Source organism: Zosterops lateralis, assembly GCF_965231275.1.
Source record: "Zosterops lateralis genome assembly, chromosome: 11".
NCBI classification, from domain to species: Eukaryota; Metazoa; Chordata; class Aves; order Passeriformes; family Zosteropidae; genus Zosterops; species Zosterops lateralis.
Window position 1 is genome coordinate 4539849 of NC_139771.1, and position 24348 is coordinate 4564196.

General features: G+C 41.6%; 1 protein-coding gene across 4 annotated transcripts in view; it reads right to left on the reverse strand.

Annotated features, from left to right (window-relative positions):
- Positions 1–24348, reverse strand: part of DCAF1 (DDB1 and CUL4 associated factor 1) — a 47728-nt gene that overhangs the window by 10800 nt on the left and 12580 nt on the right. For 3 of the 4 annotated variants that reach the window (XM_083869115.1, XM_083869113.1, XM_083869114.1), the window contains exons 6-22: positions 23726–23863; positions 22410–22913; positions 21175–21276; positions 19791–19949; positions 18324–18503; positions 16965–17174; positions 15631–15800; positions 14373–14497; positions 12038–13298; positions 10932–11130; positions 10177–10259; positions 9310–9394; positions 7704–7937; positions 7080–7173; positions 6509–6613; positions 5727–5800; positions 4763–4867 (exon numbers count right to left, since the gene is read on the reverse strand). In XM_083869115.1, coding sequence (XP_083725241.1) covers positions 4763–4867; positions 5727–5800; positions 6509–6613; positions 7080–7173; positions 7704–7937; positions 9310–9394; positions 10177–10259; positions 10932–11130; positions 12038–13298; positions 14373–14497; positions 15631–15800; positions 16965–17174; positions 18324–18503; positions 19791–19949; positions 21175–21276; positions 22410–22913; positions 23726–23863 — 3828 coding nt within the window. Of the gene's footprint in view, positions 1–864; positions 921–4762; positions 4868–5726; positions 5801–6508; positions 6614–7079; positions 7174–7703; positions 7938–9309; positions 9395–10176; positions 10260–10931; positions 11131–12037; positions 13299–14372; positions 14498–15630; positions 15801–16964; positions 17175–18323; positions 18504–19790; positions 19950–21174; positions 21277–22409; positions 22914–23725; positions 23864–24348 lie in introns of all 4 variants that reach the window. The other variant, XR_014590849.1, reaches the window with a different exon arrangement.

Genomic DNA, 24348 nt, shown 5'->3' on the forward strand with positions numbered 1-24348 from the left:
CCCTTCTGGAAACTCCAAATACTTTTCTCTTTCCAAGAATTTTCTCTGTTTGCACTGCCTAAGAGCTACTGAAAATAGATTCTGAAACAGCAGAATAGGCTAAAATAGTCACAGTTATTTGCTACTATCTAAAAATATGGTTTAAAGTACAGGCACTGTTCTTTTAAACATCTGTTTGGAGGATGCTGGTTCAAAAGATGTGTCTGTTATATAAGAAGTTTCTTTGATAGAAACCCCCACTCTTTACTCAGCCTTCCCAGCTGCAACTAAGCCCAAAGATTTCTATGAAGGTGGGCAACAGATACATATTTATTATCATCTGAGACATTTGTCTGAAAATACCCATTCACAGCTATTATTCTCTAAACCATTTTGTCCCTGAGTAAGACTTGAAATCAAACTGTACCTTCAAATATTACAAAAACAACTCCTAAATCAAACCCTGATTTTAGGGACCCCTGGTGACAAAAATCATTCTGGTCAGCTTATAGTGGCAAAGCACCACCATGGTCTGATGATTCCCAATATTTGTGCCAATATGGATTAAGGTTTGTGGGATCTTTCTCCAACAAGTAAGTATGCACATGAAAAAAACCAAACCAACTATATCAAACAACAGCAAAAAAGTACAGTGGAATTGCTGTTTGAATTACTGTTGCAGGCAGACAGGGGGAGAATCCTAAAATAAAAGTAGAAACTGGCATCACAAAGACCACATAGCTGAGGAAAACATTCTTCACCCTGGCAAAACCATATGTTGGAACAGTAATTGTCTTTTGAGTCTTTATTGCCTTATCAACAAAGCTTATTTCCCATCACCTAGAATTTTCTAAACCAATGCAAAAAGACAAATTACACACCTACCATCAACCATTTGGATAGCCCAGAAGCACTGCAGGATAATTAACAGTTCTTCAGGTCTGGCAAAAGAAGTAGAACACACTTTATAGGACAGGGACAGCTAGGTGAAGCAATGTGTTGCTGAAGCCATAAATCCCTCTGAACATGACAATAACTGAGGACACTGCTTGAGCCTTACAGATGCAACATCACCCACACATACCACAGAGAGAAAAACATGCCTTAAACAACTAATATGGGAAGAAAAGTTAAAACAGGGAAGTAAAAATGCACAGACTGAAAATCCTAAAAACCACTCGGAAGATCACCTGATTCAGACTTCAGTTTCACAGTTTTGAGTCTACTCTGTGTTCCCTTGGTTTGACCTTTTCTGAGCAGATATTTCTAAGTCTTCTTTCCTAGCCCATGGCAGCTGCCACATGTCATTTCCTCTGAAATTCCTCCTCTGTCTCACTACAGAAGACAGTAGATTAACTAGTGAAACAAGGGATAGTAATCAGCCAAGAAAGAGACATAAGTAAGAATAAAGCAAGCTAACAACTAAAAGATGGTCCAAGATCTGTACCAGTTGCTCAGACACCCAACTTTTTTTCACTAAATATAACTGAAGGAGTGTATCAGAAGAGTGGTAAATACAGGAGGAAAAAGAGGAAGATCTTGCAGCCAGACTGAAAAATAGGAAACCCTTACTTATTTCCCTGTATGCTGAACACAGTTTTGCAAATACTTCTGAGTAAGATTGTTGGTTATTGATGGATACATTTGGATACTCCCCCAGTAGTGAAATAATTCACAAAACTCCTGGAAGTTCAAGGCAGGAACACTGGTATTTTTGGAGTAAAACCCCCAACCAAAGAGCTCACAGACAGACTCTAGTTAAATATGTTACATCTTCACTTTCCCTCAGTGCACAGTAAGTACAGACCACAGAGCATCAACATTCATTAGCATTTGTTCTGTTTAACAAGGCTTGACAACTCTGGATCACTGGCCATACTCAGGGAGAGGCAGCCTCCCAGGGAACTCACTGGAAAGGCTGGCACAGCAGCAGGGAAGAGCCTGGCCACACTGGTGCTGTCCTCAAGCATTTCAAATAAACCCACACACATTCACTGCAGCAGCCCCATGCTCAAGCACTGAGTCAGCCCCATCATTTAATTCAAGGGCTATTTATGTAGCAGATTGGTTGATCTTACAAGGTTGGTTTGAGACAAGAGGAATAACACAGCTGTTTTGTTTCTTAAATTACAGAAGGAACTGAAAGATATCTGTAGGCCAAACATCCTTAGATTCATTTCACAGACTCTTGGTCTTTGCTTTTTGAAAGCCAGCAGCTGATATTTGTCAGAACTGACATTGCGAGGCATCAAAATTTAAGGTAAAAAAAAAGTCAGGCAGATATTTTTCTCCGTAGTTCTTATCTCTCAGTACAAATTTTAAAGCACTTTCATTGTGCATCACACGACTTCTAAGCAAGGCCTGCTTATCAGCCCTTCTATTTGAGTATTCATTACTTTCTGTACAGGCAAAAAATGTACTCATAGACCCATGTAGGTCAGATATAAAATCCAAATATACATCAAGTCAAGGTGTGAAGAGGTAAGGGTCAAACAGATTAGTTTTTGCCTCACAAACCTTGACCAAAAAGATACCAGATTCACGTTGATTCATACACATTTCCCCCCACCACCACTTTCAAGAAAGATCAGAAAACATCCTCTTTCAGCCAGAAGAGGTTTTAGAGTATCTGTGAGCAGTTCCAACAGGTTTGAAATGTTATATCCAAATTTTCAAAAGCTAAATCACAGAAACCAGCTAGGCAAATATTGAACATCTATATATGTGTGAGGATATGCACACGAACAAAAATCCTTCCATCAAGGAACCTCTCAACAGACAAGTGTACCAAAGAGATTCTGTCTTTATTCAGGAAAACCTCTGTTCATTCTAGCTTAATATTGGATGTCTCTACAGAGACAAAAGCTGTATTTTGTAAACCTAAGACAAAAACAAACCAGAAGAAAAAGCACAGAACAGTTGTGGGATAAAGAGCAAGGGGCTTAGTTTATGTTTGGCTAGATATACATACATTGAATTGAATTTGGGTTCATAAGTGTTGCTTATATTAAAACCAAATCTCTTACTAAACAAACTTGGTTGTAACCTTCCCTAAAAGTTGCTGTCAAGGAAACATGTACAGACCCCAGAAATGGAGACCATAAAAAGCAGTTATGCAATACCAACTAATCACTCTTAGCTTGCAAATCAATCCAGGAGCAGCCTTGTTTGAACACTTTATCAGACTCACAGAGCAGCTTTTAGCACACTTAGATTCTGCTTGGGGCCACCTCTGTTTGTAAGACAGAAAGTGTCCCCGGTCACATCTGCTGGATGGCAGATCCCTTATCTCTGCTGGGTACCTGGTGTTACAGCCTGGAGCCATTGACTGCCTTGCACAAACACACATCTCCCTTAAGTCAACACTTACCAATGATTTTGCAAAGCAAGGCCCTGTCAGCTGCTAGTTAATCACTCTACAATGCAAAACTCATTTCTGCTACAAACTATTTTTGGAGATTTTATAAAGAAAATATGAATACTAAAATACAGTGAAAGTGAACAAAACCAGTGGAAGTGGAGATAGAAATAGTAAATACTGTCCATGGCAAACACTGGATGGCTGGGATGTGGAAAGGAAGGAGGGAGCAATAATCCCTCCTCCCTCTTTCATTGCTTCCCAAGAAATTCTATTCTTCTAATTTATCCAATCTATGAATAGATACAGTGACCAATAATTTAAAAAGAATGCCAAGACTTCAACTGCAACCTTGTAGCACACTCATTGGCCAGGACAGCACACTTCACACTCAAACCAGAACTACTGCTTTATCTTCAGAATTACAGAGAAATCATAACAACTCACTGCAAAGAAAGTTACTCTTTCTTGAGAACTGCTCTCCAGCCTTCTGAACTAGAAAGTATGAGTTTTAACCTAGCAACAGGAAGATTCAGAGATAGAAAGGGTAGCACAAATCCAGCTTTCCACGGTCTGAGGAAATAACCCCACCAAAGTATTACCTTCTGGCATTCTTTGGAAAAAGGTGAAGTCAGCTTTTCTCACAAGAGATACAAATGTATGATTTACTAGAATGCAGACATCAGAGAGCAAAAAATAATGCATTTTAAATCTTTAGGGAATTGAAGCATAAGGTTTTTGCTTGTCCAAAAAAAAACCCCAAAACACCTGACACCCACAAGGCTACAAATTGATTCTGTGGAATTTTAATTCTCACTTTACTGTAGTAAGCATTCTGCCCTACTGTGTATTCTACCAGGTGCACCCTCAGGGGCACTTACTGCAGTTCTGAGCTCTTCTGTCAAGTTGCCAGAGATCAAACAGCTGATCAGAGAAGGAAAACCAACACATCCCAATGCAAACCTACAACCCTCTTCAAAATTCTTTAAACCTTTTGCTGTGTAGAAGTACTGTGCAGTTTCACTGCATTAGTCACAAGCTGTGTCTCTTTCAGAAACTGGTGATAAATTATGTCCAAATATGAGAATTGGAATTGAAAAAATGAAAGCCTCAAGCCCTATTGTCTATATTGAGGGCTGAAATACTTTAAAAAAAAAAAAAAAGACAGAACAAAAAGCAAAGCTTCTGATCAAGACTGAATACTTAAGGAAATTAATAGATCATATATGATTTGTGTTAGTTTACAGTGCACAAAGTTACTGTTCACACAGGTTCTGCACAGAATGTCTTCATTTACATTGACAGTAAAGTCATCTATTTCACATTAGGCAAAATGAGGCCTCTGTACTTTCTGGGTGAAACATGAACATGTGTAGAGGGCTAACAGCTACTCTTGAACACCCAGGTCAATGCCATGCTTCTCACCTGATCTTCTTCTTCATCCTCCTCATCTTCCGCCAGGCGCTGCCGGCCCACCTCATAGAGCCTGCACACCGTGTCCATGTTCATGGCGTCCATGCTGCCCTGGTTCTGAGGGGAGATGCCCACAGGGAAGTTAACCCCAGCAACTGAGCTCGGCTCTCATTTTCAATGCTACATCATCTGATCTCAGTCACAGCAACATTTCCAAAATCCTTCCCTCCCATTTACCAGCAGCACTGCAATTCACACTAAAAATGAGTCTGGTTTCAAGACCTGCCATGTTCCCTGAAGAAACATTTCCAATGACTCCTATTAAAGAAAATTTTCTTGGTCTCACAACTCTTGTCATCTCCAACTTCAGTAGTTAAACATGAAATTTGCCCTGCTACAAATTCTTGACTTGCTTTTCTGGTCTGCAGTGCTTCACAGAGTATAAAGCTGACAGGATTTTACATTACTCATTACATGTGCATAATCAGGCTTCAAGAAATTGCGTTCCGACAACATATTATGTATGGAGCAAAGAACTGCACCCCTAACAAATCAGAAGTTTAGCTCAGTAATTTTTGCTTCAAAACCCTAACTTCTGGGATTTTGCTAGGAAGACAAATGCAAAAGGAACAGTAAGAGTGATTCACAGAAAAGCTCTGTGGGAAGCCCCAGAAAGATTGCATTTCCCAGTTATTTGGTCCAGTGCACATTTTGATTTGCAATAATAGGAAATTATTGCTATAAAGAAGAGAAAAACCACATTTTTCCTTATGCTCATGAGAAGGAAAATCTCTAGATTTTAAAGTGGGAAGAGTTTGAAGAGGAGAAGCAAATGTATCTAGAAATTTAAGGAATAGGAAGCAGCAAAACAAGACTGCAGGAGGTGCAGAATAAAAAAGGACATGAATTTCACAGCAAGAACTCCAAAAAAGAAACAACAAGCTACAGAGACCAGGGTTTATTTTAGCTGCTTTACCTCAATGACAGCCAGATAGCAGTCCTTGCTGTCTGTGCACAAGTCAAAGATATTCCTCTTTACATCTATGGTAGCTGGAAAACATCACAGAACTCAGTGGTTAACTGCAGGTTACTTAATGCTCACTGAAAAAAAAGTGTATAAAAGCAAATAATCCAGTCTTTGGACAAGAAAAAACAGCTGAAATGAGTGAAATGAATGTTTGTAGGCAATTCAACCTGTAATAAAGCATAAAAATGTTGGAGACATTGTGAAAAACAGCCATGTAATAAGCTCTTAACCTGCTCTGCACAGTGCCTCCTCCCTTGATAATACATTTATTGGTTTCCCTAAGCACAGTAAACAACAGATCATCCTTCAGAATAGGTGGCAACAAAGGGACTGAATTGACCTATGCCTCACTTCAACAGCAAAAGCCACGTTTGTTTACATCCACAGCAGCAATTAGCTTAGCTCCACAAGCTAAAAAAAGAGCTCCATGTGAAATGAGAGCAATGCCACACTGGCCAAGTGACCTACTGCCTCAGATTATGCCTTACTTGGAAAGAAGAGAGGAAATAAAGCCAGAACTGCTGAACAGAAGCAAGTAAGGCAGTCGCAAACTGAATGGGATATGATACTAGAAATTATGTCAGCGTTAAACCCAACACTGTGCTTCCTCCACAAGAGGATATAGCGGTTTGTTTTCTCACACATGCAGAGAGAAGTGAATGTTACTCAGCAAACTTTCAAAAAACCTTCAAACCTCCAGACAAAGCTACTGGCTCCTCTCTCACTCTTACCTATAGGTTTATAATCAGTTGCATTAAATGTCCTGAAAGAAGAGCCAAAGGGACTTCTCATTCTCTCCTCCAGAAGGTCATCCTCATCATCAGCCTGCAACATAGCTGAAACAAGGAAAGATTATTCCACAAATTTGCCTTCCATTAGTCACTACCATTAATCAACTTCAGATCAAATGAGACACGGACATGAATTTTCTTTATATTTAATAGCTTGGCAAGACCCATTTACTATCTACTCTTCCAGACATGCCTTTATTGATACTACAGATCATCAAAATCATCATCTTAATAGAGAGGACAAAATTATTTTCTCAAGCATCACTGGACCTACCATTATACAATAGGTTGCTTTTTAATCTCACAAATTGGTTGTGATATTGCTGATGTTACAGAAAACTGTCTTTGTCAGCAATACACGTAGCATGAACATCCTGGAAAAAATCCAGTTCACATATGCCAGTAAGGCCTGGAGTTAGACAGTCTCTGAAGGTTCCTATTTCACTGAACAAGCATTTACTTATCTCACAAGAGGTGAGCCAGGAGAGTGATGTGAGGAGAGAAGTCCTACCTCCATACATCACTGTGCCAGTATAGTTGAAGACCACACGACACTGATCCAGTGCAGGTACTGTGTGTAACAAATGGAAAGTTCGGAGGTCCCACTGGAAAAACACAGACTAAGGAGGAATAAACAATTGAAAGTTTCTATTTCCTTTTCAGTGAAGTGGCAAAGAACTGGCTAACTGCATTCAAGAAGCCTCATTGCCTCTGTCTTGCAAATATGATGGGAGTAGAGTTGGACACTGGCACTACAATTCCCTTAGATGTGTTCAAGATGAGAAAGCTCTTACACAAAACGCTATTCCAAGTCATGAGAGGTGACTGTAGTACCTTCAAGGCTGATCTTGTTAAGACATGGGAAGAGAGCTGAGGTGCTATGGAGTGGATCAGAGGAGAAAAATCTCTCTTGCTCTCTTCTCTGTATTAAGCATTTTCTCTAGACTGCATCAGAGGCAGAATCTAGATTTAACTTAGCTACTAACAGTCCTTACTCTTCCTTGATTCACAGATAGAAGCTCGTGTTACCACACATAACATGTAACACAGAAGACCATTAATACAACTCTGAAAATAGCTATTTGTTCATCCATACCAGTCACAGTACCAGTTCCCACAGAGGCCCAAAGGATACAATTTCAGTGTTGACTATGACCTCCAGCCCATTGGGATGGAAAACACCACTGATAGTCATGTTGAATTTGTCAAACTTGTGGATGGCTTGTGCTGATCTGACATCCCAGAGGACACCATCATTTAGGACAAGGTCGTCAGTGGGGTTAAAGGTGGCACAGTTCTTCTTGTAGTTGTTGGCAAGATCTGGGTTAAACAGAGTCAATAGCTTGTTGCCAGTCTGAATATCATAGATCTTTTAGATTAAAAAGAAAAAGAAAGATTAGTCACAATTTGTAATATACCTGTGCCTAAAATCCCCCTGTTCCCCTTCCTAGATCACTCACAGAATCACCCTATTCCCCATTTCAGTTTCCCGTTTCATGTGACAGCATTCCATAAATAACCCTTCCTACCAGCCCTTTAATAGTTTTTCACAGCTGGAACCAAGCCTTACAACAAGTTTTGGCCAGTGCTTGGCTTACTGCAGGTTCACTGACATTTCACTACAATCAGGATAAGGTCCAAATAAAATAACCCCACTAGGAGGACTGGACTGGGAAGCTGCAGTCACAAGGTACCACTTAGCCAGAAACTATTTCAGAAATGGAACTGCCTTCAGAGCAGATGGTATTTACAAACATTAAAACTCCAAAGCACTCAGTGAAAGAGGAAAAAAGCCAGAATCTATAGAAAATGAGTTAAAATTCTTGGCATTTACACAGAAAAGCAAATTTGAGCTTTGGCACAAGAAACTTTTGGAATATAAAAAGGGCTTTAAACTAGTACATAGGGTTTATGAGCATCTCCTCAGATAAATCTCATCTGTAACTTCCTTCAGAGCCTAGCTCTTGTTCAAATTTACAGAGGAAAATATTCTCTAGAACTGGAAAACAAATCTGTTTACCACATAAACACAAGACACAAACTTCCAGCTAAATCCAAGTTAAAAACTGGGCAGCAATGGAGAGTTTACTTAAACAAATCAGAGTACCATGTGAAATGATAAATAATTTGAGTAAGTTATATTTCATGGAAAATTTTCAGACAAATTCTCCTTTAAGACAGACAGGGCCTATAACAAATGCAAATTAGCACTGCAAAGCAGCAGCAGCTCTCTGAAGCCTTGTCTGTCCAATTTGCTGGAATTCATGCAAAGCAGTACAACAATACACTGAAGATACAGTGGTAAGGCTAAATTACCCAAAAGTAAGCTGCAAATTCTGGGGGGTGAAAGAAGGACATTTCTAATAGGTCATTTTCCACAGCTGTTGACTGAGCTACTGTTTATAGTGGAACTTTATTGTTATTACCGTTACTGAAAAGCAAGGCTAGGAAAGCAACTTCAGAGGGGAAAAAATCCTGCATGATCTTTCTCAAACAAATACAGCAAAGCAAAATCTAAAACTGCCCAGGATACTTGCCCAGAGGAAACACATCTGTACTGCTTGTGATGGTCAAGCTTATACCCTCAGGAACAGGTTGAAGTTATTTGACACTTTCAAAGCTTTCCTCTGAAGCTCATCAGTTACACAGAGTATCAAAGTACTCACAACAATTAATAGATTTCTTATGGAGAATTATATTCCTGCCCGAGCTTCACAGCCATGAGCTTTCCTGGTACTTACATGTGCAATGTCTCCCTTTGTGCCAATGACCCTGTCCTGAGAGTGCTTGCTGAACTCCACATAGTGGTCATCGGGGAAGGAATGCCTGCAGACACAGTCAGTAAGCAAGTCAAGGAATTGCAGATTCTACAGGACCCAAACAACCCCAACAGCTCCAGTACAGGTTTCAACAACAGAGGAAACACGTAGAAAACTCTCTTCTTTACCACTGACCACATCATACTGCAATAGCAAATTCAGACCTGCCATCAACAGAGCCTGCCACAAATATAACACATTGGAGAAATCAGCAATGGGTGGATCATGAACACAAACATGTGCAGCCTGAGGGAGTTAAACCTTTCCTCTGAAGAAAAGCCTCTAGCTGACCCCACACAGGTCACACCAAAACAGTTCTTTACAACTAAAATAGACAACAATCAAACCTTTTAAAAATGAAGAGTTTTCCACCTGCTTTTTTATGGGAAGGAGCAATTGTAAATACCGCAATGGATTTTAAAGTTTGCAGTCCAGGTCTGACAATTTCACTGCACAAACCACTGTGCTAGTCAAATTCTGAACTGGTTACAAAAAGATTGCCAAGATAATTTAGAAACACGAGAATAAAAACAAACACGTTTCTCTGCCTTCAGGAGTAACAGTGACTTTAGTGATCTATCTTGCAAGAAACAGGACTTCAGATAGAATTTAGTTAGAATCTGCTCTGTACCACATAAAATAGGGAAATTACCAACATAAGAAAGGGATCACATTTTTTTTCACAAGAGACATTTTGAGATCTGTGCTATTCTGTTTTTGAGTTTATTCCTGTACCAAATGGCTCTTCCAACCGCAGCACAGCCCACAGCTGAATTGGAGTGTACCTACTTCATATCAAAGACAGACTTCATTCCCCACAATGCAGACAGAGGTTGGCTCCACGTAGCAGATGTCAGCAATAAAGATCCATCCTGGATTTCCAGATTGAAGTCGAGGAAAGGAAAAGAACAACACCAGGGAAAACTGAGGTTATTATTTTACATGTACACTTCTAACTTACAAGATCAATTTAGAAACTGTACAGCAGACTTTTGTGCCTAACAGTACTCCTATAGGTATAAAATCCAAGTATCTAATACTATCTATAACAAAGAGCCCTTGGTAGACCAAACTTTACAGGTAACAATACGAACAATCTATGATGTTAACAGCAGATAAAATCAGGATAATCCATGGCTGAATTCTGATGCCCTGTGAGGGGAGTCCATTCTGCTTATAAATATTTTCTTTCTTCCCCTGAAAGGTTTCTTTCTCCAGAAAAGATACATAAACACTGATATCTGATTTCACACATAAATAAAAGTGTAATAGTCAGTTTAAGCATTTTTCCACTTCCAGATATATATATATTAATTTCTTAAGAAGGCACATAGCCGCTGTGTATCTTCTTTATTATCTTGGGAAGAAAAAACCCTAAATGTAGAACTCACAAGAGCAAGAATAGCCAACAGTACTTCAATGACATGCACTGCTGGCCAGCCAGTAGGTATATTTCAGATAAATATATCCATATGGGCCCAAAACATGCCAGGGCTTAGGCAGTGAGAACTGCTAAAAATCAGAACAGGTCAGTGATTCCTTACCCTGGATGGCTCAAGGTGTGTAATGGCAGAGTTATGGCAGTTGTAACTGGCCTCTTCCTGTCCACTGAACACGTTGTAGAGTTTCAACTGCCCCGTGCAAGTACCCAGCATTAAGAATCGTTCTCTTGCAGAAAATGCACAACAGGTAAAGCCACTCTCATCCTCATTTGCTTCCCTGAACACAGAAATTGGACGGAACCTGGCGAAGGCAAAAATACACAGGTAATCCAAAGGAGAAAAGCAAAACTGAAATGTTGTGCGATGATATCAAATCCAGCCCTTAAAGATTACACAGGTACAAGTTAAAGCCTTCTTCTAGATTAAGCCAAGTGTTGGTTTGAAGAGTAGTGCTCAAGTATTACAACACTGTTTGCAATCTCTCAGGGTTTGTTTTCCCTTATGTGGTACTTCTGTAACAGCACATCATTAAGCTGAAGCCCTTGGACTCCATCTTCAAAGATGGATTGATGGAAACCTGTAATGTCAACACCTGGGTAAGTAGAGAGAGCTAGCAAAAAAAATTCCTAACGGTTCTGAAACACTTAGCAGAAGAAGATGTCATATGAGCCAAACAACATCCTGGCATCATAACTTCCCACAGTGACACTACCTTCACTGTGAAGGTGCTTTCATGAATGTGTCACCTTTAGTTTCATAAACTTTACCTCACCTTCCAATTTAACCTCAGGAAAAGGCCATATAAAAAGATAACCAGTGGTGCTGATGATTCAGTTGCAAGAACAAAATACAGATTTCACCATCCTGCGTCTGTCAGCCAACCATCCTCAAGGCTATGTTACACTCTCATAAAATTGGTGCTACATACTCACCTTCCAAAAGAGAACAAAGAACTACCACAGCTTCATTAGTCAATATTGTTACTGAAAATAAAGTGTGCTTTGTGTACTAAGGGTAGGCACTTAAGGACAAGACAAACAGAACAGCTACTAAAAATGCCTTTCGAGGCTCTCTCACTGTGACTGTGAATGAAAACTCTTTTGTCTCCAAGGATACTCCACCATGGGACGGCACAGCCTGAATTCAGGTAAGGCTTTTTGACACAGGACACATTCTGAGAGGGATCACAACACAGTTTTCTTCCTTACCTGCTAAATATAAGGTGTCTATCAAAGCAGCCACCATCCACCCCTCCGTACTTCGGAAAGGCCGCCCTGCGGGTCAGCCGTGAGGTAAAGTTAGTGGGCGCCTGGCGCCTCTGTTTTGGCTCAGGACACTGGTGGGGAGTAAAGAGAGAGAAAGGGGGACAGGTGGCAACAGGGTTCTTGCAGCGGGCGTGCTGCTCCCTAAGGTACTCTGTGATTATACTGTCCAGCGTGGGTGGGGAAGGAAGGTGTCTGTCCAGCTGCTTTTTGATAGCTGGGCTCTGGCTGTAGGCGCCATGGTCCGATTTTTGTCGCAACACTCTGATTTTCCTGCCGTTGCAGGGAGACGGCCTCTCCCTGACAAAGCTAATCCTGCCAATCAGAGGAGAGTTGCTGGCGTAAGAAGGGCCTGGAAGGGCAGGTGGACCTTGGGACGCAGATGGCCTTGCCTGAGCATGGACAGAGGTGGCAGTGGAACCTACAGCAGTGTGGCTACTCAAACGGGCCGAGATGCCGTTAGCTATGCGGGGAGTGCGAGGCAGAGTCACCGGAGAGGCAGCGGCCGCAACAGGGGTGAAGGCAGAAGAGTGAGATGCCGCAGTCATGGGCAGGTCAGCCTCCTTTGTAAGGACAGATGCCGTTTCCCCGAGGCCCTTAGAGATGAGATGGTTCCGAATCAGCAGCAGCAGCTCCTTCTCAGGAAAGGTGATCCTGGACTGGGCCACCACGTCCGCCTTCTGCAGCCGTGCCAGCGAGACATCGGTGCCGATGAGCAGCGGCTTCCCCGAGACACGCTCGATGAGCTCGGCAGCGTATTTGCAGAACTTCACGTGCTCGCTGCGCTTGTCCTGCAGCACGGGCTCCTTCATCAGCTGCTGGATCTGACAGCTGCTGAACAGGGGCAGCTTGCTGATGATCTGCCGGACGGTGCTGCTGCGCGACAGCCCCACCAGGGCTTTGCAGGCCAGCGCCCGGATCTGATCCGCGTCTGTGATCGGCATCTTCACAGACAGCAATGACAGCAGCACCTTGATGCCATTGTTGGACTGCACCACGTTCCACATCTTGGCTAACGTGTGCTCACTGCTCTTGGGGGCCTGAGGAAGCTTTCGACGAGGAGTCCCAGAGATGAATTTCCCGATGCTGGAAATCCGGTTGTCTGGGCCACACACACAGTTGATGATGATCTGAAGGGCTGATTTCTGAATCTCAGCATCATGGATGAAAAACTCACCCTCAGCAACTCCAAGGATGATACTAATACCTGGTGAGGGAAAGAAGTAGTTTCTTTAGTACTCTAAAATTATCTTACACAAGTTGATCAGACAAGTAAGGGAGTCTTCCAACAAATTTGAAGAAAATAGGTGCTTCCCTTAATTCCAGAAACCCCTGAAGTTCTGCTAACTAGTCTAAGACATTCTTCTACCTCCCTAGCAAAATGTTTTCCTGAACTGCTGGTCCTCCACCTCATCATCTGTGTCACACAATCTCTTAGACATGGTCATCAAGCACAGCCCAGGAGTAAAAAATCTAAGGTATCTGGACAGAGCAAGATGCACAGACATGCTCTGATTCTTACCACATAGAGCTCTCTTGTATAAACACTAACAAAGTAAACACTAAGAGAAAGAGAGGGGACCAGGTCATTGAAGGCAAAATAATCATATTACAACTTTCAAAAGGAATCAGGAAAAAAAGAAATTTTAGGGAGACTTTTTTTCCCCCCCACAGAATTCCTGCTAGTTTCATGTCTGCTTGAGAATATCAAAACCCTCACAAAATTGGTGTTTGCCTAGAGGCTTTTTGTTTAAAAGAAATTGTCTTTTGCCAATACTCTGCCTGCCTTTTATTTTTATTTTCTTAAAAAGAAAAGTGAGGCTCCAGGTAAAGTAGAAGCCTTGGATCTGATCCAGGCACATCTCATTCATTTACATACTGAACCTGGAGGTAATCAGTTCGAACATAACTCACACAGCAATAATTGTTCCTCTCCCTTACTCTCAAATGCCATATCCTCAGGAGACCTGAATTTCTGAGAAACAGAGGAAACCTAATAGTCCCATTACAAAAGTATATTTGCCTCCACCTGTATTTAATGAGCTCCTGAAAACAAGTGCAAGAGAAAGACCTGCCTCTAAATTTGTAACCCAACCACAGTGCTAATCATGACACAATTTTAACCACAGTGCACTCTCCCATTTATTTGCATCCTTGACAGTAACTCTGAGTACATTAATTTTTTTAACCCTTATCTCCCTGTAGGTGACAGCCAGCCAAAATCCACATAGCAGAAGACAAGTGATAAATGTGTAAGACATTAAGACCATATTCAGCTTACCCACTGTGGAAACAGTAGATCCAGCTTCATCTAACACATCCACAGGTTCTGCCAGTTGCAACTGGATTTTAGGAACTACAGTCAGGATGGCCAGTACATCCAAAGCATATCGTACTGTGTCATTCCTGGAAGACAGCAACAGAAGAACTTGTTAGAATTGCATATACAGAGTTCTTTCAATAACATAAAATAGCATTCAATTTACTCCAAGAAATGGAAGTAAAACAGTCACCTCTGCTCCATTTGATGATGCCTTTTGATTTTAGAATGAAAAGGGCTGGTCTCCATAGAAGGCAGGGCCCACATGCACACCATTGCCTCCTGTCTGCCAACATTTATCCCACATGGCTCACAGGCTCTTAAAAGCACAATAACTTAATATTTATAAAAATAAGAATGTTCGGGCTTACTAAGGAAAGCATTCTAAATCAAGCTTCTAAATCTAATCTAACTCTACATCTTAGCAGGAAAACACTGCTGTCCAAAATACTCTGTCACTAATTAACTCAGAAGGAAGGTTTTCTGAAGTCAAAAGAAGATGTTTAGCAGCAAACCAGACAACTCTGATAGTCCAAAAGACACCAACATAGGCTCCAGTTTAAGAAAGACACAGGTGTGTAGAATGTGAAAAGGGATGTTCAGCAAGATGTGAGAGAGCAGAAAACTGCAAAACAGAAGAGGTCTATATAACCTGTGTGGAAAGGTGGGGGTTAACCCAGGTAGCAATTAGGAAGCAGCTGAAGAAGGAAAGAAACAGGAGAACACGAACTACCCAGGAGAGTGGAACCTGAGAGTGGGAGGGAGGCAGGGAACTGCAGAGGCAGACAGATTTCAAAGGCTTTCAATTTAAGTTAGGCAAGGAGCTCCTGCAGGCAGCAGAAATAAGGAGGAGGGAGCCCTGGTCCACCTCATTCCAAGATTAAGATGTCTTGATTTCACCCTCTCCTTGGAGCATTTTCCAGCCTTTCTCTTAACAAAAAGATAAACAAATTCTGAGACAGATAAAAAGAGGAACAGAACTTTTCTGAGAAATCAGTGTCATAGTATTCAAAGGCCTGAGGCATTTTGGCTCTTCAGAAATTCCTGCTTTCCCCAGAGTTAGTTTTGGTAAGCACTGTGTGGCCACAGCACAGGCCCTAACAACACTAACCAGCACATGGCCTGTTTTAAACACTCCCAGGGTAGAAAATCTGGAAATGTAATGTCCTGCCCAAGAGTCACAAGTGCTGCACTCAGAGCACTACAGCAAGGAGCTCACCTTGCATAGTACGTCTTCCAGTTGCAGGCAATGGAAATGAGCTGAAGCATGAGCTGGACGCAAGACAACTTGAGAAAAACCTCTGCTGGCTCCCAGTAGAGCTGTGCTGGACCATACTCAATCAGGAACTCCATCATCTCCACAATCTGCTCATGAGTATAGGAGCAGGCCTGCAGGGAAGGGACACCATTAGATCACAAGGGTTACAAACTTGCACAGCAAATTCCCCACTGCTGGGATTTAACTGAAAACTGCATCTGTAAGATTAGACTACTACTGTATCTTGCAGATTAAGTATTTACTTTCTGGTTTATTCCTCAGCTATAAAAGAATACAGCAACTGTCATTATAATATACAATAATAAGCTTAAGGATAATATCCTTTAAGTTTCTTTATATTCTTAGAAAGCTACAGCAAACTTAAGAAAAATTACATTAAATTAAAATTCTACTCTGCTTTTAAGCTACTAATCTAGTATTTACTACACTGCCATTCCATATACATTTATGCTAAAATATTAAAAATATTCAATTACAATTTCTGAGTACAAAACATACTGAATAAAAAAAATTCCTAGCAAGTTTGCCTTTCAATATTTTTAATTACATAAGAAAGCAAGAGTTTATATACAGTTCTTCAGATACTGAAAATTGGTGATTTCTGCAGAAGCAAAAACTCCCTTTTATTTTCTTATTTCAGTTCCTCCAGAAAATCATCATAAATTAAATCAGAAACCGCAGGTGAATGTACTTTCTCAAAACCAGCAGCCATAAAAGCCAGTTTAAAAAAAACCCAACAAACAAACAAATCCAAAACAAACCAATGAAACCAGCTTTGCAGGGAGAAATCAGGAGAAAAAAAAAAAAAAATCATGGTCAAGACTGGATTATTGTCTATCTGGATCTCACGGGTAATTTCTAAAAACAGTTGTGTCCAAAAGATATTCCAGTTATCTTATCAAATTAAACTTATTTCTGAGTTTTTCAGCATTATGTACTTCTATATACATACAGATTTTGTCCTTTCAGAGATTCACAGCATGGAAAACCCCACAAGTATCAAAAACAGCTTGCCTTTGAGTTTTTGAGAGATGGAAAGGGAACCACAGCACATGAACATGAGCTTTAATCAAATGTAATTCAGACAAACCTCAAGGGTCCTCTGTGTTTTCCTATTACAGTGCCATTCCACACGACAGAAAAGAAGTACAAATATAACCACTGCAGCCTGCCTAGTAATTGCACTGGCTTCCAAGGGTATCTACACATGTCTGCAGCTTAGATTCAACTGAGAAATGACCAGCCATGTGAAAAGGTTGCCATGTGCTGCTCACCTTGTAGGGGGGCTGTGGGTGTACCAGGATGCCGCCCTCGGTGCGCTGCAGCGACTGCTTCACCTGCTCCAGTTTGATGGCGAGGTGCGCCTCGAAGTAGCGGCGCAGGGCCATGCAGGTGTGCTTCCCCGTCTGCCGGCTGGCAAAGATCTCATCATCGCTCAGCAGGGCTCCTTGGTCCTCCAGGTTTAAGATCTCCAGAGTGCTTATCTTCAGAAAGAAGTGGGGTGTGGGAAAAAAGGTCTCATTAGCTCAGTCTTCAGGAAAAAAGCATCTACAACTCAGCTGCTCTCGTACCAAACCCCAACACGCTGCCTTTGCTGTACAGGACATACAGGCACACTGAGAGCTGACAAAGGCTGTCTGAACAGAAAAGGGTCTCTGCATGGGTAACAGCCTAAATTGAACCATGCCCTCTCCTTCACTATCTATGAAGACTGAAATCACAGAATGAACAAGGCTGGAAAAGACCTTTGAGATCAAGTCCAACCTACGACTTAATACCTCTTCATCAACTAAACCATGGCACTAAGTGCCACATCCAGTCTTTTTTTAAACATGTCCAGGGACAGTGACTCCACAACCTCCCTGGGCAGATCATTCCAGTGCTCAATCACTCTTCCAGTGAATTTATTTTCTGACCTCCAACCTGAACATCCCCTGGCACAGCTTAAGACCGTGTCCTCTCGTTCCATCAGTCATTGCCCAGGAGATGAGACCGACCTCCACCTTGTACAGAGTGATAAGGTCACCCCTGAGCCTCCTTTCTTCTAGGCTAAAGAAGTCACATCAGTGTAGGTCTGGAGGCAGTGTTGTGCTGAGTGCTATTAGGCATAATATAGCATCACACAGTGTGCTTGCACCCTGCAGCACTGATGTCCCTGAGTTAGACACGGCCCAAGCTGCAGAAGTGCACAGCAACACCCTGCAGACATGGCAGCTTTTCTACCTGAACTTGTGCCCAGAAGGTACTGTGGTTCCTGCAGCACACACAGCCATTCCTCTCCTGGGACAAGGCTGTATTTATCCACATCCAACAGGGTGCATGTCCATGTGGAGTGGTAAGAAACAGCTGGACTACCACTAAGCCACTACTGCCTGAATGAGCATTGCTTAACCCAGGAGTTGCAGCAAAAAAGCGCCCAAAGGGTAGAAAGCCTCCAGACAATAATCGTAACAACAAAAATAATAAAGATAAAAGGATGCACGTGAGTGTTGTGTACCCACCTCTCCATCTCTTGGGAACTGAAGAAGAAAAATCCCAAACAAAACCAAACAAAAGAACAAAACTCTGCACAGTTACACTTAGAGGGTGCAAAATGTGCCACTAAACAAACTTCTGTTCAGCACAGCCCTTACCAGGTTCACCAGGCGCCGCAGCCCATCGTGCTTGTCAAAGAGCTCCAGGACAGCACGGAAGGAGAAGCAAATGGAGAAGAACATGGTGGCATGGCAGCAGCCCGAGGCGTGGGAGCACTCCATCAGCCACAAGGTGTAGTTCACAACATCTGAAAGCACATTATGGGGGTGCATGCAAACCTAGAAAGCAAAAGAACATTCTTGAGGACTTCAAACAGATTGCTTAAGAGATTTGGTCCAAGGAGAATGAAGACTCTTTGAGAGACGGAGGACGAGTATCAGTTATTCCCAGCTTGACTTGGGACATCTGAGACATAATATATAAATATATATAATAAAAAGTCCCATTTCCAGACCAGTAAGAAAAGCTGCTGTTAGACTAATAGAGTATGATTTGGCAATATAAGTCTAGAAATTGGCCCATTCCCAGAGCAAAGCACAATACAGCAGCCTTAGTGCAGTGTAATTCCAGAGAGCCCTTCTCCATATCACTTCTACACATCCAAAGAAGCTTCTCTAGAAGCAGACAAGTTTCCACTGAAGAAACACAAATTCTGCTCAGTGTAACCAAGTACCATACACTATGCTGAGGTACTAGCAAACTCTGGCAGCCCTGATGCCTAGGGGAATTCCAAGGATTGTCAAATGCAAGTCTAAAGCCTGACTTTTCTCTGGAAACAGACAACTGAACTGGTCTTTTCCTGTTCTCAGACCGTGCCTCCAGGATGCGCAGACCACGTGTTCAGAACTGCACTTCTGCAATTGTCTGTTTACTTCTACTGAGGAGGAACTGGGAACCCTCTGTCAGGGTCAGTGACAGGAGGAACTGAAGTGCTGGCACCAGCTGCTGTGAGCCGAGTTATCCATCTCTTCTCTGCTGGTGTTGGATGTACTCAAAGAATACAGTGCTACCAGCTTCAGACCTGAGGTCTGGCATGGACTGAACTACTTGACAAAGGACTGTACCCTGAAGGTGGCTTCCTCTGAAATCCAAAATGTACCACGGACACCTGCTCTACCTGATACCTGAACATACTGGGGATAACATCTGGCAGAACATCTGGAACCATGCATGGAGGAAAACAATCCCAGGTGTAATAGTCCATTGGAACAAGACAGGAAAAGGAAGGCAAACGAAAATGATGGAGGTTTTTGTTGGGATTTTTAGAGGGAAAGAGGACAGAATAGAATGAAAAGGGTGATTAAAGTATCGGGACAATCCTGACAAGATCTTCAGTTAATTGCCTAGGAACTGAAATCCACACCCTTGAAACAAAACACTGTTAATCACATACACACCTTGAAACAATACACTACTATTCATATACCTCCTAATGCCTCTGCATATATCCATCATCCACGTAAATTTGCTTTTAAGCTTAGATGTTTATTCACTGTTTGAACACAGGTAGAAACACTGGGAAATGATGGGAATCACTGCAGTTACAGTACAAGAACAACTCTTACCCTCTCCATAGCATCTTGATTGTACGACAAGTAATACAAACACATGGACACTCCTGTTGCTGCCATGGAAGGACGAGGAATCTCCAGCAATTTCTGCACTCCTCCATGAGCAACAAACTCCGTAGCAAACTTGTTGTGCAGCAGCAATGATGCCAAATGCTAAGGAATCATAAAAGCAGATTAGTCTAGGATTCTTCAAACTATCATCAATTCCATCCCAATCCCATAGAAAAACAGACTTGTCTTTCTGCTTTAAGGCAGAAAAAGTAACTGCTCTGTGCTTTGTGCACCTCACTTCCTCCCCTCATTACACTTAATCCAGAATGCAGTATTTATCCCAATAACAAAACCAAAAGAGGCACTATCACTTTTTTTACACATCTTGCAAAAGAAATACAGGAAAAGCAGAGCAGCTCAGAAATTATCCAACAGGCCACCTTAAGGTCTTTCTATTATCTTAAAGTTCATTCACATTCTATTATCACTATTATTTAAATTTCCATTCATACTTTGATTGTGACATATTGGTGACACAAGGAATTTTAACAAAATGAGGTCTAAAGACAATTAAAGAGAAATTTGCAGCTGCACTGAAGTGTAAAGTGTACTGCACAGTGCTTTTCTGTATTACATACACCTTAAGAGGAAACAGTAAAACCACTGTAAACCCCACTCTACTCCCAACTGAAGTAACCTACAGCTACTGCAGGAACACTACTCCTTCAAAATAAATTCTCAGACAAATGACAAAGATACAGAGAGGAAGACTCTGGAGGATAAGAGGCAGAGAAGTTATTGTGAAAGAGAAAGACTGCACAGAGAAGTTTAACTTGTGCTGATGCACTGCAGGTTTGGCTTGCATAAGGGTATTTTGTGTGGCTTTTTACCTTGGGGAAGTACCCTTAAAGATTGCTCACACAAAATTAGTATTTCAGCCACTGAGCTCAGAGATGTCATGCTGGGGCTTCTGGGAGTAAGATGTTTATGCCCCTTACCCCTCACAAGTGTCCTTTGCGATGGCAGGCAGTGGAATAACTCAGGAATGCCATCTAAGGACAGCAGGAACACAATCACTTGGCAGGAAAAGGAACTTTTATCATCTTAAAATAGGTACATGAAATGTGAACTTGATGGCCTTTCCTGAACAATTAAGATCTTTTTATTCACTCCTTCCATTCCTGTTTTTTTTATTTTAAGTGCTTGACACTTAAAAATCCAAAACTGCAATGCATTCAAGTTGAGTGGAAGCCACTTCCAATCCCAGGGAATGCTGCAAGACACCAGCTTAAAGAAGATGAGCACTTGCCTTTGACACATAACAAGCATATATTCCACGTTTTTGCAATGTTTATGGCATATTTTACATATTGTGAAAGTAATTTACCTTAAGGGCTTCAAAAGTGAGCAGCACATCATTGGTTCGCTTCAAATCAATGTAGTACATCATCAACTCCCTTGATCCTAGTTGCATAAAGATGGGTAGCAGCTGAGAAAAATAAAAATGGGACACTAGCTGAATGTTTCACGAGAATTACAAGGTCTCTTTTGGCTTATACTCTCTCAAACCCCCAGTTTTCTCCCTATTAGCAGATACCTGTTATGAGAGGTCAGAGGTAACCAGCTCCATCCACAGGAAGCAATAAAGGTTAACAGACCTCTTGTAAAACATCTGCTGACTGCAGCAAGGTGCATGGCAGCTGCCACACGGAAATCTTAAGACTCTCCTCCAAGTGCAGCTATGGAAGTCCACACAGAAACCACCCTGGAGAGAGGCTCTACCTTCCATCTGTGCAAAGACAACTACCCAACAACTGAACAGAAAAAACAGGAGAGCAGGGCAACAAACTAAAACCCTTTGCATCATTCTTTTTAACACCTTTATGCTAGTAATCCCTACTTTTATAGCCTATTATTGCTGGCATATGAAGCAATCCAGTCTGCATGTGGTGGGGTGTTAGGGGTAATGGTTTCCCTGGCTCTCACAGAAACAAGGCACACGTGCACACACAGAACATCTTACCACAAAGCATAACTGTGTTGCTTTGTTCTGTTACAAATGAAGGTAAACCACAAAAACAAAACCAAAACAACCCAAAAAAAACCCCCAAAACCCATACCACACTTTGGTAAATCATAGCCACATTATTTTGTCCATTAAAGTAATATCAGTTTTCAAAAGCATCTGCATAACAGCCCTGCCACTTCTCCTCAGAACTACTACAGAGGTTACAAAAATCACATTATTTAGAATTTCAGGTTGACTATTTTCTCAGACTTTTACTTGCAGGAACAGGAAAAATGTCTGCATTTCAAACAAAGCTTCACAGAAACACCAAATTTAGCAGGAACACGGGACAAAATTCCCAGAGCTATGCTCCAGCTACCAGATCACACATCTACTAGGTTCAGGTTTGAATATTACCCACCAAGTAATATGCAAAGTAATGACTTCATCAATTTAGAAGTCATCAACAACTCAGGAAAAGTTAGCAGTTTTCAGCATGACAGGAAATATCAGAGAGTGATATAACAGTTCTGCCAATTTTCCCCCACAATTCCAGTCATCTTTGTACAGAGAATTAGAGCACAGAGTGCTTCCTCCCACCTTCATATGCTCACCTCTTGGTACTCCCCCAGGGGAGTCAGGTACTGAAGAATCAGCCTCTGCTCTATGGCAGGAGTCAAGGGGTAAAGTGTGTAATTAGAGCCAATCACCCAGAGGGACATTTCTGACCAGCTGCTGTTGGACAGCTCAACAAACACCCGCTCTGGTTCCGAGGTGGAGAAGCCCAGCTTCTGCTTGGCCTTCCGGAAGCCGTCTCTTTCGTGCTGCTTCCCTGATTTGCTTTTCTTCACTCCCCCATCATCCAGCTTTGCAGCAGAGTTTACCCTGCTACTGGTCTTATGACTTGAATCGAGATGAAAGGAGATCTCCATATCACCAGAGACTTCTTCTTGCTCTCCATCTACTGTTATCTCCCCATAATCCATATCCACAGCCTCTTCATCAAGGGGCAGCAGAGGATCTGATGGCACTTTCCGAGGACTGGGGCGCTTGTTTTCCTGTTTTGTGGTCATTTCAGTCACCTGCAACTCTCGTAGCCGACGGAGCACCAGAGCCACCTGTTTCAGAAAAGCAGCACTCATGAGAACACACTCCTTGCTCATGGAACACACCTCAGCCATATTTTTTGTTATCATCATATAACCCCTACACAGCATAAAGTGCTGAGTGTGCTGTGGTGTGCATTTGCCCAGAGAAACAACTTCAAAGTGAGTGAGAGAACTCAAATCCATTTTGCTACAGCTACTTTCAATTCTAAAATATCAGCACCATGTCTCCCAAGTGGCTGGAAAGCCATTAGGAGCAGATGAGCTATACTGGTGCTAATAAAACCACATACCAACTTGCAGCATCCTTCCACCATCTCTGCCCAGCCTGAAATAAAGACAACATTCCCTTTGGAAGCAGCAGCTTTGGTAAATTGCAGTTCCACAAAACCAAAGGTCATGCTTTTACTTTTAATGTTTAGAAGAGAAGTCATCACAATCTCAGCATAGCTGTCTCCATGTTGACTTACCTTCCATTTTAAAACCTCTGAATGGTGGGCAAATCACAATGTGCAATAGTCACAGATGCAGAGCTTCTGAAATTTTTTCTTTAAGGAAAGTAGGAATATAATCCTTGTTAAATAGTAAAGTATTCGACTTCTTAGGTTTCCATTGGCATTTTGGATACAACAGACGTTAACAAGAATAATCAGGCCGCATGCTCCAATTCAGTCAGGAAAGGATGGAAACCATGACTCTTACAGACAGTACTACAACCACTGTAAGACTCATGTATTAACCCATGAATGTGAGCTCCCCGTAAATAAAAATTATAAAGAGGTAACTGTACTCCACAAAGGGAAAGTGACTGAAGAGATCATTACCAATTGTGAGTTCTCATCCCTGTAATTTGCAGCAATGTCCTGGTTTTCCATAGCTCCTCCCAACAGTCCCGTTGCGTATGTCCTCAGTGGCTGATCAGCCTCTCGTGCCCACTTAAAGAGATTTTCAACTATGCCTTCCTAGAAGGGAGAAAACAAGAAACCAGTTCTAGTAGTTACACTTCATCTTTAACTTCTCAGTCACAGGGAAAGCACCTGCTGGGAAGAATTCTCTCTTATCTCTAGTAACGACTAGGCTGGGGAAGGAAGAAGAGGGAGGAAGGAGAGGGAGGCTAAAACTTTAAGCTGCATGAAACAATGCCCAAGCATCAGATGTTTAGATTTGCACACCTGCAAAAAGTGGCCAGTCAAGGTACTTCCTAGGAAGCAGCAAAACACTACAACTATAAATTAGTCCAAGCAAACAAGCCCAAAGTTTCAGTCAGTTTCACTAATAAAAGTCTCCAGTAATTTAGCAAATTTCAAAGAAGCTGTGTTGAACTTGCATCAAATAAAATGAAATCTAGCTAAATTTAAAACAGACAATTAAAAATAAAATGGTTTAGAATGAAATATTAATTTGTTTCCTCTAAATTGCCACTGGATTTGGAAACATCAACAACAAT